The sequence below is a fragment of the Dysidea avara genome, chromosome 4 (assembly GCF_963678975.1).
Source record: "Dysidea avara chromosome 4, odDysAvar1.4, whole genome shotgun sequence".
NCBI lineage: Eukaryota > Metazoa > Porifera > Demospongiae > Dictyoceratida > Dysideidae > Dysidea > Dysidea avara.
The window spans coordinates 49,334,630-49,349,605 of record NC_089275.1 but is presented as its reverse complement, the minus strand read 5'-3'; the positions used below and the strand labels follow the sequence as shown (position 1 = coordinate 49,349,605).

Genomic DNA, 14,976 nt, shown 5'->3' with positions numbered 1-14,976 from the left:
CAGCTACAATAATTATAAGTCCTGTAGAGAGTTTAGTTACAAACAAGTCACCCTATAGAGAACTCAGCTATAAACAGAACATCCTGTAGAAAGTTCAGCTACAAACAAGCCACACTATATAGTTATTGTACTGTACTATAATGTAATGAGTATTAATATGTGTAATATAACTTTTTAATGGTTACTATGGTAATGTGTTGATGTTGCAGAAGAGTGGGTGACTAGATGATCGGAAGAGGTTACAAATCATAGCCAACTTTTAATTCTAGTACATTACATTTGCTTCTTGTACTATTAATGTGTTCAACTTCTCTCTTCACATCATCACTATCTATTAGTCTCCAATGAAGCTCCAGTTTAGTGATAGAATTATTATGGTATAGGCTCCTCATTATTATCATGACTGAAACTTCATCTATTGTATCATCATCACCCCACAGTGACAGTTTCTTTAGTGTCTTGTTATTAGTAATGGCTTGAGCAATTGCTATCACTCCATCTTGACTTATAGCATAGAAACTCATGCCTAATACCTCCAGTGAGGTGTTGTGTAGTAAACTGTTTGCAATTGCTGTAGCTCCTGTGGATGTGATATTGTTGCCACAGATGTTCAATACTCTCAGTGTGTTGGTTTTTGTTATTCCTTGTGATATTATCATTGCTCCATCATCACCAAATTCATTGAGATTGATGTCCAACTCCTCCAAACAGGTCATCATATCAGATATTGCTGATGCTTCTTGTGATGTGAGGTCATTATCCCTCATGTGCAACACTTTGACTGTGTTAGTGTTTATTACTGCAGTGGAGATGTCCCTCACATTAGTAATATTGTTGTCACCTAACAACAGAGTATGTGGCTTAAGGTAAGTGATGATGTCACCAATGAGAGGTGATGATGCTCCAGTAAGGTCAGATCAACTGTTGTTATTTCTTGTTTGTTTGTTTTATCTCCACAAATGTAGCGGTGTAGTAGGCTAATTCCGTGATCTCCAATGTAACACTCGTCCAAGTTCAGTTCATTCCATTTCCTGAGTGATCTTGATAGGAAGAATCCCAGGGACACCAGCTGGTGTGGGAGGAGACTGTAGTCACTGAGATCAATCTCACCACTACCAAATGATTTTGACAAGAGGTCACATAACTTGTCATCCTGAGCCTCTTGGAAACACTGGAACAAGTAAAGTACCATTACTGGGTACTCCAAGATGTCTTGTGAGATAGGTAGAGTGTTAGATATTTCCTGATCAGCAGAAGTTGATCCTTGTTGATTATCATCAGATGGTCCAGTCTGTAGAAGTGAAATATTTCTGATCATATTATGCTGTTTAAAGGTTGACAGGTAGTGTCTTAAAGAATTACACTGTCCACTGGTTGTACCACAATACATGATCCACATGTTGGAGAGGCGGACACTCTTACTATCAGGATCAGGTTTACCATGCTCAGTAACAAGAAATGACTCCTTCATTAATATGTACACCTCATCCTCTGGTAAGGTTGCTACATATTTGGCAGCAAAATATTCTTGTATTCCCAAGTGTAGGAAGTTGAAGGATTTGGTTGGTGTACCAATTTCATCTAAACAATAACATTCAACAGATTGTAATAGTCCATAACAAGTGGGATCATCCCTGCACATGTCAGGTAAGTCATCCATTGTGAATACTATTTTGTCCTCTACAAGACCATCAAATGCAACTTTCTGTAGTTGTTTTAGTACTTGTTGGACTGGCTGTGGTAAGTGTTCCATTTTGTTGATGTGTTCATCTTCAGCAATCTTCCCTGTCCTCTTCAGGTAGTGACAAATTGTGTGTAAGACAAAACTGTGATACATTGTAGAAGTAGTTGATGGCAAGTCCTCTGGTTGACACATACAAAGGAATACAATGATGGACATAATTAAAGGAATATAACAAATGGCGTCAATATTTGGATATTGTTGAAAATGTTTCTGTAACTTCTCCAGCTTTGAGGGAGAATCCTGTAAGGCTTCCTTGGCATATTCCATTCTGCTGGTCTGGTCAAATCCAAGAATTTCAATTCTTCTATCTACAACATCATGAAGGCAAACAGAAGCAGTGGGTCGTGATGTTACCACTATCCTAGCTTTGGGTACAACTTTTTTATGAACCAGTTTGACTAAAAATGATTCACGACGTAATTCATTACTCAGTTCATCAAAGCCATCAATGATCAAGATGACATCAGCTCCATGATTGTCTTCTAAATAACTGTGTAGTTGTGTTACCTTACTGGTTGACTGTGTGAAGTGTTCTATCAGTTGTTGTACATTAGTAATTCTCTGTATATTAGGATCTCTTAACAAAAAGAGGAGTACCAGTTTGTCAGAGGTGAGAAGCTTACCCTCAGCCCATTCAACACAAATCTCTTTAACAAGAGTTGTCTTTCCTATTCCAGGATGACCCTCAATGAGGATACTGTTAGGGATACTGCCAGATTGAGAGCTGAATATTTGTGTGATCTCTGTTAACTTTTGAGAGTTCAGTTTTTTAGGTATGTCAGAAATATCTCCTTTTGTACGTAAGAAAATTGTTTCTGTTGTTTCTGTTCTTGTTTGTAAATCTTTCTGATACATTAGTGCTAATGTTATGTAGCCTTTGGTTTTAACAGGTGGCCAGGGGTCATTTTCTTCTTTACGTTTCTTAAGTTTCATGTTGTAATATTGTCCCTTCATGAACTCACTCAGCCAGTCAACCACTACAGATATAAACAAGGAAGTTATGTGTCAGTCATTTCAGCTCTAATCACTAAAGCCTGACCTTATCATGCAAGTACATAGTTACATAGCAGTTTTAGTTACAAATAACACATTAGGGGATTATCAAGTTGGCTGGTTTAGACAGATGACCTTGTTACACAGTGACCTTATTAAGCAGGTAAGTGCATTTGGGTATGGTATATAGTACTTATGTAGGATCCCCTCAAAATTGATGTACGCTGCCTAAAATTCCACCTTTTAAAATCATCTTAAAGACATCTTACCTGGCAAAAAATCACCTTAACGGAATAATATTAGTCCATCTAACATCAAATAAAGCATTAAAAACAAGAAAGCACTTACATGTGGCCGGATATAGAAAAACATGGAAACTCAAATTTTCATCTTCCTACGTGCATGCGTGCGTGCATGCGTGCGTGCCTGCCTGCCTGCCTTCAGGCAAGTGCAACTCAATAATGGCTAAGGCTATGGGCTTGACTTTTTCATTGTTTGACATCGCTTTGTCCCGAGACATGCTTTTTGGCATACCACAGTATGTACAATGCATGCATCATGGACTTACCTTTGTCCTCCTTTGTGTCCCATTTCTTTTTACTAAGGTGTCGATTTGCGGTAGCACGATGCATGGCTTCTGTACAGTACGTTTGTAAATGGGAATTGTCCCTATTTTCTATGGTGACTGGATTGATTGCAGATACGATTCTAACACTGTTCTTCGTTTGTGACGCTTTGTAATGGGCTGAACATAGCTGAAAGTGAAGTGCTTTCGAGGCAGTAATTGATAGCTGGGGGCACATGAATCATCGCATTTTCGTGGTGACTGGATTGTTGCAGAGGCACTTCTTGAAGTCTTCTTCTACTGTTTTTCGTCTGTAGCGCTGTGTAATGGGCTGAATGTAGCTGAAAGCGAAGCGTAATGACCACTACATTTTTGAAGCAGTATTTGATAGCTGGGGTGCACGTTCAGACGAAAACATTAATTCTGGTGCCATCCTTCCTTTTGATGCGGTAGATACGTGGGCTCACCAGTCATAATAATGTTTCAAAAAAGTAAACAAACAAGTTTAGTCTATAGGCTGAATAAGGGATTAAATGTTCAGTAGTATATCTGCAGGTGTAGGCGACCTCTCTTGTTTCCCTACTTTTTTCTGTGATTCCTAATCAAACTTAAAATTCCTAATGTTTCCTTAAACTTGTATTAAAAGTACTAGTACTGTAGAGTCTGGTTGTTAGACGCATACGGTTAATAAAACTTCTCAAAAAACGTTTATTATTAATATGTATTTAAGTGTATAGAAAACCTAATCATGAATGTGCTCATGGATTAACTGTCTTGAAGTGGTGTGATTGACAGCCACAGGTGTACCAATATTGGAGTCAGATTCCTGTGCAAATCCTCCATGTGGAGCATGATTTCCATGCTCAGAAGACTTTTCTCTTGGCAACCATAGTGAGATCTACATTATTATTGGCCATGTACTACATGAAACTTCGGGCCTATATAGCAAAGTTGACAAACTTCTAACAATTATTCTCTAGTATAGCTGCACCTAGTGTTGGAGCTTCGTGTTCATCCATAGGTGTAGGCCTGAGTCAGATATGCTCAAAATTTTTCCCAAAATGCTTTCAGATATTTTCACTTATCATGCATGCTCTTCAGTGTTCCTATCATGCATGCTCTATGCTCCTAGGTTAACAACAGTACTAACAATTATCTTGAAATGTTTTGGTCAGGGAATGCTTTATTTGAGTATTTCACTACAAAGTGACTGTTATATTAGAGAGTATTGATTTAAGGAGCTATATACAGTGCAATACTCACTCATGTGAGTTCTACAATTATTACCTATAATAACAAAAACATTGCAGGATAAATCCAAGACTAAATTTTTTTACTAATCGAGTAGTTAATCAGTGGAATTCTCTACCCCAATCTGTGATTACATCCAATAATCTAAATAAGTTTAAGAACAATCTCGATCAATACTGGAAAGAAAGTGGATATGGACAGACTAAAAGGCCCTTGGTCTATTAATTCTTAAATTTTATTTTGATTGTACGTTGTCCATTATCTAATACTAATACTAATATTATTTTCCATTGGCTACTAATTGAGTAGATTTAAACTGGAACTTTTATATTTATACAGTAGAAATTAAGACAGATGACAACAGTGGTTTGCTGCATGGTGAAGAATTTGGGAATTGAATGTGGAGGACCCAGAACCTTGCTCGAATCATGAAAAATGTTTTCAAAGTTTTTTTTTGCGCACTTGTTTTACTTCTTGGTGACTTTTATATACTAGGTTAATTTTGTGACATCTATATATTATACATTCAATTCTACACAAAAGTGTGGCAGAGGATTAAACAAGTGCCTGTTGACAATCACTGTGTAGCACTTTGATTACCATGATGGTTACGTTCCGATAATCCACCTGCTTATGACTTTCCCAGCAGTAATTATAATTTACCTTGTTTTAGAAATGTTCATCCACTACTTTATTATTTTTACATCATCAAATAAGTAATATTCTGTCATAAGCAAACAATGCCAGCTATATTGAAGATAAAGGAAAGACAAGGTGCAGAGCACACACTCATCAGAACCCCGAAAAGCACATGTCACTGATGAGGTTGTTATTGTAGTGTAAAGTGGTGGCCATGCACTACTTCATTTTACCTCCAGCCTTGTGACTGTGGTCAGGCTGGTAGATGCAGGCAGGCAGGCGGGCGTGCGGGCAGGCGGGTGGGAAGGCAGGCAGGCAGGCAGCCAGGCAGGCAGGCAGGCAGGCAGGCAGCCAGGCAGGCAGGCAGGCAGGCAGGCAGGCAGGCAGGCAGGCAGGCAGGCAGGCAGGCAGGCAGGCAGGCAGGCAGGCAGGCAGGCAGGCAGGCAGGCAGGCAGGCAGGCAGGCAGGCAGGCAGGCAGGCAGGCAGGCAGGCAGGCAGGCAGGCAGGCAGGCAGGCAGGCAGGCAGGCAGGCAGTAGAAAATTTCATTGAATAATTTTTAAAAAATTTTGTAACAATTTATTAGAAGTCTTTAGGATCGTACTGAAGGCACTTTTGGGCTTGATTATACCTAACCAATACTGCCAAGGTGCCAGGATGGAGTTGTGAAGCTGGTTTTTCGGTGAATTTTTGGCTAGGAAAACCCAAATCTCCGTGATCCTTAATATATAACAATTTTACATGTGAGTAAGGATCACAGATATAAAGAAGCAATGAAACAAGCTAGGTCATTTACACCTGTAGCTATACTAGTGGACATTTAATCCCTACTTCAGTCATGCTACTTACCCTGCAGCCATGACTGAAATAGGGATTAAACCTCTACTAGCAATAACCTTGCTTCATTGCTTTTATTTCTATGATACCTGCTCAAATATAAAATTTCCCATTTTTGTTTGTTTAACTTTTGTAACATAATTATTTTTTATGACTGCCGGTGTACTAGTGCATACCACATCAAAGAAAAGAATGATACTAGACACAGAATATGTGAGTGAATGCATGCCCAAACTATCAATTACTGAAATGTACAGTGGCTATATATCCTGCTTCATTTTTAGCTATTTACTCCACCGATTACCAATGAACAATAGTACGAGAAAAGCCTCTACAACTGATCTAGTCACAGAATTACGACTGAACATATGTCCCAACTATCAATTACTGAATAATAAAACTGAATAATAAAGTGGCCATTTCACTTTAGTTTCAGCTATGTTCCATGTGTTATGCAGTGATGCAATTGAAGAAGAGTACGAGAAGTGCCTCTACAATCAATCCAGTTGCACTACATACTAAAGCCATCATGTATTACAACAAATCAACAGCTTTGTGGTAGTGGACAGAGAAATGGAACACAAACAAGGACAAAGGAAAGTCCATGATGCATGCATTGTATGTACTTCAGTTGGTTAAAAGGCATGAGTGACATCAAATAGTGAATAATTCAAGCCTATATACTTAACTATAGTAAAAATTTTGCTTGGCTGAAGACATCAGACAGTCAGTTAGTCAAGTAGTAGAAAATTTAAAATAAGTATGATATTGCTAATATTTTTATGGATAATTTGCTGGAAGGGTTTGGGGTCACTCTTAAGACATTTTGGGTTTAATTGTATGTTGTGATGGAAATGCAAGGCTTAGTTATTTTGGTGATATTTTGGCAGGGAAACCCAAACCTCCATGAATGCTACTGTGCAGTACTACCATATGATGTAACTAACTGTATGATGTAACTGTAGTAACCTGATTGAGTTCTGACTGGTGTATTCTTCTTTCCCTTTTTAGACTTTGTCTTCTTTCTTCCTCTCTCAGTAGCTACTGGTTCATCAGTTGAGTCATCAGTAGATGATGAATGGTTAACTGGTGTGGTCAATAATGGATCACATGAGCATACTTGATAATTATATTTTCACAGTTAAATTTCTAAATGTATATGTAGTGTAAATTAATTCATGTTGGTACACAAGAGGACATGAGCTCTGGGAACAGTCTTACAAGTGTCCAAGAGTGACAAGAGACGTGAAATAAAATCCTAACATGGCAGAATGGTCTATTGCATGTTACAAATACACTCACCTGGTCCTAACAGTTGTTTAATGTTACTGGCCACATTGTTCAGTTGCTTCAATGATGTCCAGTTCATTTTCATATTTTGGGTCCAGTAACTGTAGTCCTAGGTCATACCAGTGGTTTGCTACTGATGGTATCACGTGATTTACTAGATCTCTCAATACCGGACGATCACAACCTACAGTATCATAGATAATGTCTATATGACAGTGTCACACTTACTCACCACTTGCATTGATCCTCACTTCAGCCATTCTCAACACAAGTTCAGTTTAGCAACCTATGAAGGTAGATGTAATTGCATTTACACGCATTATGGTATTTTGATCTCAGAAGCTATTTCATTAGCAGGGTCAGGGTTCCCTGTGTTGGATTTGCATTCCAACAATGGAGCATACACCATGTATTACACTGCAGGAGATATGGGACAGGACCATAACAAAAAGTTTGGTTTAGGGTGAAAATCAGTCCAGATAGACCAATTCAGTCATCCAATTATTGGTCTGCCCCAGGCCAACTAAATTTGGTCTGGTCAACTGAAATTCATCATCAATGGAATAGAATCAGCTACACTTAGGCAGCTATAAATTATAATCATTCTTTTAGTGAAGTGCATTAGCTATAAAATTGTGCGTTTTAGTGATAGAAGCACCAAATTTGGCACAGAGGTAGAGGATCACCTTACAAACAAATCTGGATATTGGGCCAATGCAGACCACGCCCCTTTTGATAGGTTCATCCCATTCATCAGCACTATCAAAATACTAATGCTTAATCACACAATAAACAAAGAAAAATGACGAACCGAACATGAACTCTCTACCATATGACATAAAATTACACTAATTTACATATTTTGGTATAGCAGACATTGCCAAAATGCACTCTGTGTGTAGTATTTCTACCAAGAACATTGTTTCAATGACTTAGTATGAATGACTACATTATTAGACTCTCATCAGTTGTGAACTCGTTTGTTTTTTTTTTGCGATCATGTAGATGCTCTGATACATTTTAATTCATTTAAGAAGTGTTAAAGGTAAGAACACATACTGTACATACTAGAAAATATCTACTCAACCGTAATATAATGTCCTGTATTATGTACATGTACTGTATTATACACTTCACAGTAGTGCGTTAGACTATAAGAAAACCATTGTGTGTACGTATATGTATATAGCTATACATTTAGTGATAAGGCCATTGCAAGCTCTACCCATTTTTAGATATACCACTAAAACCATGCAAAAGCAATACAAAAATATGGTGAACCTAGCTAATTGTCTTATTACGTACATGAATTTTGTGGTTTACAATTACTTACATACGTAGATTATACTAATACCATATATATACATTTAGTGATAAACATAGCTATCTGGTTTATAAAGTAATTGGAAGCCCCACCCACTTTAAGATATACCACCAAAACCATGAAAAAGCAATAATTACAGTAATACTATAAGTATTATGAATCTTGTCTTATTACATACTGTATATGAATTCAAATTATTCTATAATTTGTAATTACCTACGCATACATAGACTCTGTGGTGAATACATGGACTCAGTAGCTAGTTTACAAAAATTTAACTAGGTACACGCTTGGCTATTATGTTATCTTCAGACTTCAAAGTGTGTGATCAAACACAATGTTGTGTATTCAAGTGCATCCTTCTTGCACATAGCAAACTTGCACATTGACAAAACCTGACAAAAAAATTTTCACAATGGAATCTGCAGATCTCACCAATCAAGGCCACTCTAGAACAACAGAGAGGGTCAGGGAAGCCATGTATGGAGGCAGCCACTGTTAGCAGTTCCTGAACCACCAACTGGGGCTGAATATGGACAGAAGCTGACCTATATGAACCATAATCTGCACATTTACTGGTCCTGTCATACAGAAGGATGACAAACCTCTGAATAATGTGTGTAACATGTTCCAGTGGCTCATTTGGTATACAATACGAAATAAACGGTGCAATAATTGTAAGCTCTGGCAGTGCATTTTCAGGTATTCCATGCATCTTCTTACTATGTCCTGGAAACAATCCGAAACATCACAGCCTAAATTTCAGATTTCAGTATGTATAGCTGTGCAATGGATGATGCTACAGTATTTGTGTCTCCACATTAGTCTTTAATTGGGATTTTCAAGTACCATGTTTACTGAGGCTAGCACAGACCCATAACCAGGATTCTTAGCAGGACTCTTTTCTATTCAGTGTATAGTGTATATTTCTGAAACACATCCTGCATGGGAAGTATGCAAAAGCTAGGGAGTGTGGGTAAATGCTCTATAGAAAAAAATTTGCACTTAAATAGCTAAATACTTTAATATGGTGATATTTCAGCAATTTTTGTTGAATTGTTTTAAGTTGAGAATAACCGACTGTATAATATTGAATATTTGATTGCTCTGTTATAGTACGTTGATTTTGAGTGTAATGTACTAGTAAATTTTAACGGAGGACAGTTTATCTGAGATCACCAAATACCCTCGGCCTGTAAGAAGATTAATCCACTGGAACCCCTGAAAAAGGTTTACCTTTCCAACCAGTTATGAACAATCGTTAAGTGTTTGTGCAAGGTTAATGGTATTATTGTCACTATCCAACTCACAAGCTTTGGTGTGGGCCTTCGCCAGGGCCAATATTTTCCTCACATGCCATTAAAATATCTCTCTTCTGACCTCTAACATCAGTAAACAGATCTGAAGACACTATATAGCTACTGTGGCAGTGAATTATATTATACAAGGGACCAAAATATTAATAAATTTTACTTGGTCAGAACTGTTTCCTTGCATACATTATGTTCACCAGATGTACCTGTTTTGCATCAAATGTAGCTAGTTACCAGCCAAAACAATGATGTCATCCACCATGCATGTGCAGATCATAACTGGCCATATATTTTGGAAAGTTAAATCTTTTTCACAAATTTCCAGTGAGTTGTCAGAAATAATCTTTTTCTCCTCCCTGCTAGCCATAGTAAGCATACATATGCATGCAGTGGTTTTCTTATAATCCAATTAGAACCCAGTACAACAATGTTTACCTTGACCATATGTACAGTATATGTAAATAATACAGGACGTTATATAGGGGATGGCAGAATAGATTTTTGACTGGATTTGCAAAAAAGGTACCTTTTCACACATTTTACATGCCAGCAAACAAAACGATGTAACACTTGACTCCTTATACTAATTAACTTCCTCTTAGTTTCAAACTGCAGCCAGATACTTTAACTGCACTCATGGGCAATTATATGCAATAATAGAAATGTTACGAAGTTTCATAGTTCACAAAATGGAATTTTGTGTGTGAAAAAGGTACCTTTTTTTGCAAAACTGTTCACATATTTCCTAGTATGTACAGTATGTGTTCTTACCTTTAACACTTTTTAAATGAATTAAAGTATATAAGAGCATCTACATGCATGATTGCAAAAACATCAAAGAGTTTACAACTGATGAGAGTCTAATAATGTAGTTGTTCATAGTTATACTGTCACAACAATGTTCTCAGTAGAAATACTACACACAGAGTACATTTTGGTTATGTCTGCTATGCCAAAATAGGTAAAGTAGTGTAATTCTGCATCGTATGGTAGAGAGTTCATGTTCAGTTTGTCATTTTCTTTGTTTATTGTTCAATTAAACATTTATTATTTTGTTAGTGCAGTTGAGTGGGCGAAACCTATCAAAGGGGGCGTGGTCTGCATTGTCCCAATATCCAGATTTGTTTGTAAGGTGATCCTCTACCTCTGTGCCAAATTTGGTGCTTTTATCATTAAATGCACAATAGTTATGTATTTTTCAGTTAATCCACCTCACTATTTCACATTTGATGGAATAAGTAGAAAAATTGTGGGAGATGGCACATATGTGACATGACTGTTCTATAAAACTGCCAATTATTCTATTAGGGTATCTTGATGTCATGCAGTACTCAGGTAAATTGTTTTACCTTGCAAATGCATATGGTTGTCTGGATGGTTGCTATGCTCACTACAAGACCTAGGTGATGAAGCAGTGGTGTGTCTAGAAGAGTAAGGGAGCCCAAGCTACATATGCCTTGTTACAAGTTCCTTGGTAAGTATAACCAAGCCCAAAATGCTTCCAATAGGTTGCTACAAAAAATTGTTCCCTATCTCAGGATCATGTTGGTCAGCCATTGTACATGTTATTCAGAGCCATCAAGGGTCAACTGGAGAAGGGACCAGTTGATGTGGTTACTGGAGATGCTTGATATTCAGCTGTCTGAAAAATCATCCGACATTAAAGAGTTGAAGTACCTGAAAGTTGAACAGTCTGAATTCTTGTACCCTAGCAGCGTCTGTGTACTCTATTCAAATGGTATGTATATTTTGTGACAACTATATTAGAGGTTTTGTGACCAAATAAGTCACTGAACATGTCAGTGTGCGTTAATTAGACACTTGTGACAGTTTGTCTTTAATCTGGCTGTTTTTGTGAGAGGGTTTTAAAATTCTTGTGATGTCTTTCTCTCTGACCACTGTATTAGAGATTTTTATTATAAATTAGGGAGATATGTTATGCTATGTACTTTCCATGTAAGTGCCGTGATCTCTTTTTTTTCATTGTAAAACAATTTTTGTAGCTATGCGAAACTTGTACAAAAATTTCTTACAAGAAAATTATTTTTACATAAGATCGAACTACTTTAATAGAGCAGTCATTCACGTAAATTGTATGAAAATATTTTGTGATAATAGCAGACAATATGTGTAGGTTGCAGTGAGATAAAGGAAACAGGAGGGAGTGTAGTATTGTTAACATACAAAACTCAGCCTACACCGTAGGCAGGTACTTCATCCTACATTATGCAGTACAAATTCATTTCTTTTTGTTGTCAGTAAGTTAAATGTCAGAATTTGATATGTACTATTGAATGTATGGCCTACATGACAGGTACTATACTAACACCACATAGTATAGTTTGCACCTGTGTGGTAGACATGTAATAGTTATACCATGGGTACGAGTGCTTTGCCTGATATATACGCAGAAGCACAAGGGCCGCAGGCCCGATTGCGAGTGCATATATACAGGCAAAGCACGAGTGCCCGTGGTATAACTAATATGTTCTACTTTAGCATGTAGACCCACCTAATTGGCAAAACCTTTAGTTGCTATACCGTTCTCTTATATAGGGAAACAAGTAAGCTGTGATTGTGGGATTGAATTTTGCCAAACAAATTGTGATTGTGGGATTCAATTTTAATGCATCAAACAGTAGTTTGATTTTATTATTGCTAATATAGCAATTTTAAAAGACTAGTGTTAATTATGTTACTTTAATTGCTACATTTACAAAAGTAAAAACAAACTACTGTTGATGTATTAAAATTGAATCCCACAATCACAGGTTATTTGGCAGAATTCAATCCCACAATCACAGCTTGCTTGATTCCCTATATAAGAGAAGAGGATAACAGTATAACATCAAAGAAATTTAATGATTTCTGGATATAGTGTGCACTCCTATTAGGTGTGCAATGTCTCAAGTTAACGAGATATACGTATACGCACTGGTGCACTGGTGGCAGTACGTATATCTCATTAAGGCAGTGTGTAACGAGATATACGCACTGCCTTAACGAGATATATGCACTGGTAGCAGTGTGTATATCTCGTTAACATTTTGAGTCAGTGCGATATGTGATATATACGCACTGGCTTTCCTTTGATCTGAGGTGTGAAAGTGGTACAATATTACAGTTGTCTTTGCTTATGTAGCTACACACAGCTCTACTATTTAAAATTATCTGTCATTTCAGTGTACTTGCAGGATGAGCTTCATGTTCTTTAAAAGTGACAACCATATACATGCAACATAGCTACATGAATTTTAATGCTTGGTTTCCATTACATTATGTGGAGATGGTCCTGCACCATAGCGCTTAGTGCACTTATAATACACAATATTGGAACAGCCTGCCCACCTCATTAACTGGAATGAAGTCATTAAATAGCTTTAAAGTAGCTTATTTAATATTGTTATTGTTGTAATAATTGATGCATGCTTGTCCAGGGAACAGCTGAAAAACAGCTTCAGCTGATGCTGTCTCCCTGTTTAAATAACAAGATAAAATGGCAAATTTCTATGCATGCATTGTAGGGTAAGTACCAATGCTACTGTTATAAAACATAGGCGTAACAACCCAGGGGTGGGGGCAAGCCCCCTTGCGATTTTCTGATTGTAAATTCAAAAAGATTGAGATACTCTAATAGAGCAGTCAATTACTCTAATAAAGCAGTCACAGTATTCAGAGAAGCAGTGTAGCAAACTATGAAGTTGTAAAAAAGGATTTTTATGTGCTTACAATCTATGTTATCTATATTATTTTGCCATTCTTAGCAGGTGTCAACCTTTTTTTTTTTTTTTTTTTTTTTTTTGCTCTTTGTCACTGTGCTCTACCAAACTGAGAGTCTAGAGCCCCCATCTATCGCTATGCCTATGTTAAAGTGCAAAACTTTGTTGTCAATGTAATATGCATAAGTTAAAATATTATCAAATAAAGCTGCAGTACATGTATAGCCTACATAAAAGAGATATCACCATGTATGCTGCAAGGCATGACTGGAGTGGTATGCCAGCATAATACTAGCATTTTAGGTGAATATTTCAAACTATGGAGCTTAATTCCTTGAAAATAAATCGATACTCCCTAATAGAGCAGTCAGTGGAACTGCAAATTTTGTATATAGCTCCTTAGATCGATACTCTCTAATAGAACAGTCACTTTGTAGGGAAATACTCTAATAGAGCATTCACTAATTAAAATGTTCCAAAATAATCAAATGTTGAAATGATAATCAAATGTTACTAACCTAGGAGCACAATGCAAGCATAATGGGAACACTGAAGAGCATAATAGGTGAGAATTTTGCCTGAAAGCATTTTGGCCAAATTTTTGAGCCTATTTAATTCCAGGCCTATCCCTGCACTTACCAATGTATAATGGCAAGCACAGCTCAAAGGAGGTCAGTCACACATCATATCTTGTGACATATTGATATGATATGGTGCCTGGTGACTAGTGTTGATAGTGATATTGGAAATACTTTTCTGTCACATTCACCAGAAGTATAAAAAATTTTTTTTTTAAATCACGTGATTGGAGTTGTATACTTTTGGCGAAGTCGTTTCATCAATCCTTTTATTAATATCACATGAAAACGCTGTGGTACCGTGGCATCTCTTGGAAAACGGTACCTTCTAAGGCCAGTTACATCGTTATATGAGCTATTTTTCTGTGGTGCTCTCTATTTAGAATCGGCGACGAAACGCGAATGTCGACTAAACGTTCTGAGAGACCGGGTGGAGACACTCCCCCAACTAAAAAGCCTAAGGGTAAGTCTATTGAGTCACCACCATCTCCAGCCGAGCCCAACGACAGCAGGCTTCATAGTCTACCTGGTGGGGAATGCCCTCACTGCAACGAGGATTGTACTGCTGAAAGTAAAGCATTACAGTGCGATTTGTGTCACTGCTGGGTACACAGTGAGTGTGAAGGTATCTCAAGTGAGTTATATGAAAAGTTGAATGCTGTATTCTTGAGGGTTACCAATGTATCATATTACTGTGAATTTAACTGCTGTAACAGTAGAATAA

At 37.3% G+C, this 14,976-nt stretch overlaps 1 protein-coding gene across 1 annotated transcript in view; it reads right to left on the bottom strand.

The window, feature by feature from the left end:
• Positions 1–136: 136 nt before the first annotated feature.
• LOC136252620 (protein NLRC5-like) overlaps positions 137–14,976 on the bottom strand; it is a 34,685-nt gene continuing 19,845 nt past the window's right edge. The window contains exons 2-5 of the mRNA XM_066045131.1: positions 7,551–7,604; positions 7,331–7,502; positions 6,998–7,114; positions 137–2,721 (exon numbers count right to left, since the gene is read on the bottom strand). Of these exons, the coding sequence (XP_065901203.1) occupies positions 842–2,721; positions 6,998–7,114; positions 7,331–7,403 (2,070 nt within the window). The 5' untranslated portion in view covers positions 7,404–7,502; positions 7,551–7,604 and the 3' untranslated portion in view covers positions 137–841. The remainder of the gene's footprint in view (positions 2,722–6,997; positions 7,115–7,330; positions 7,503–7,550; positions 7,605–14,976) is intronic.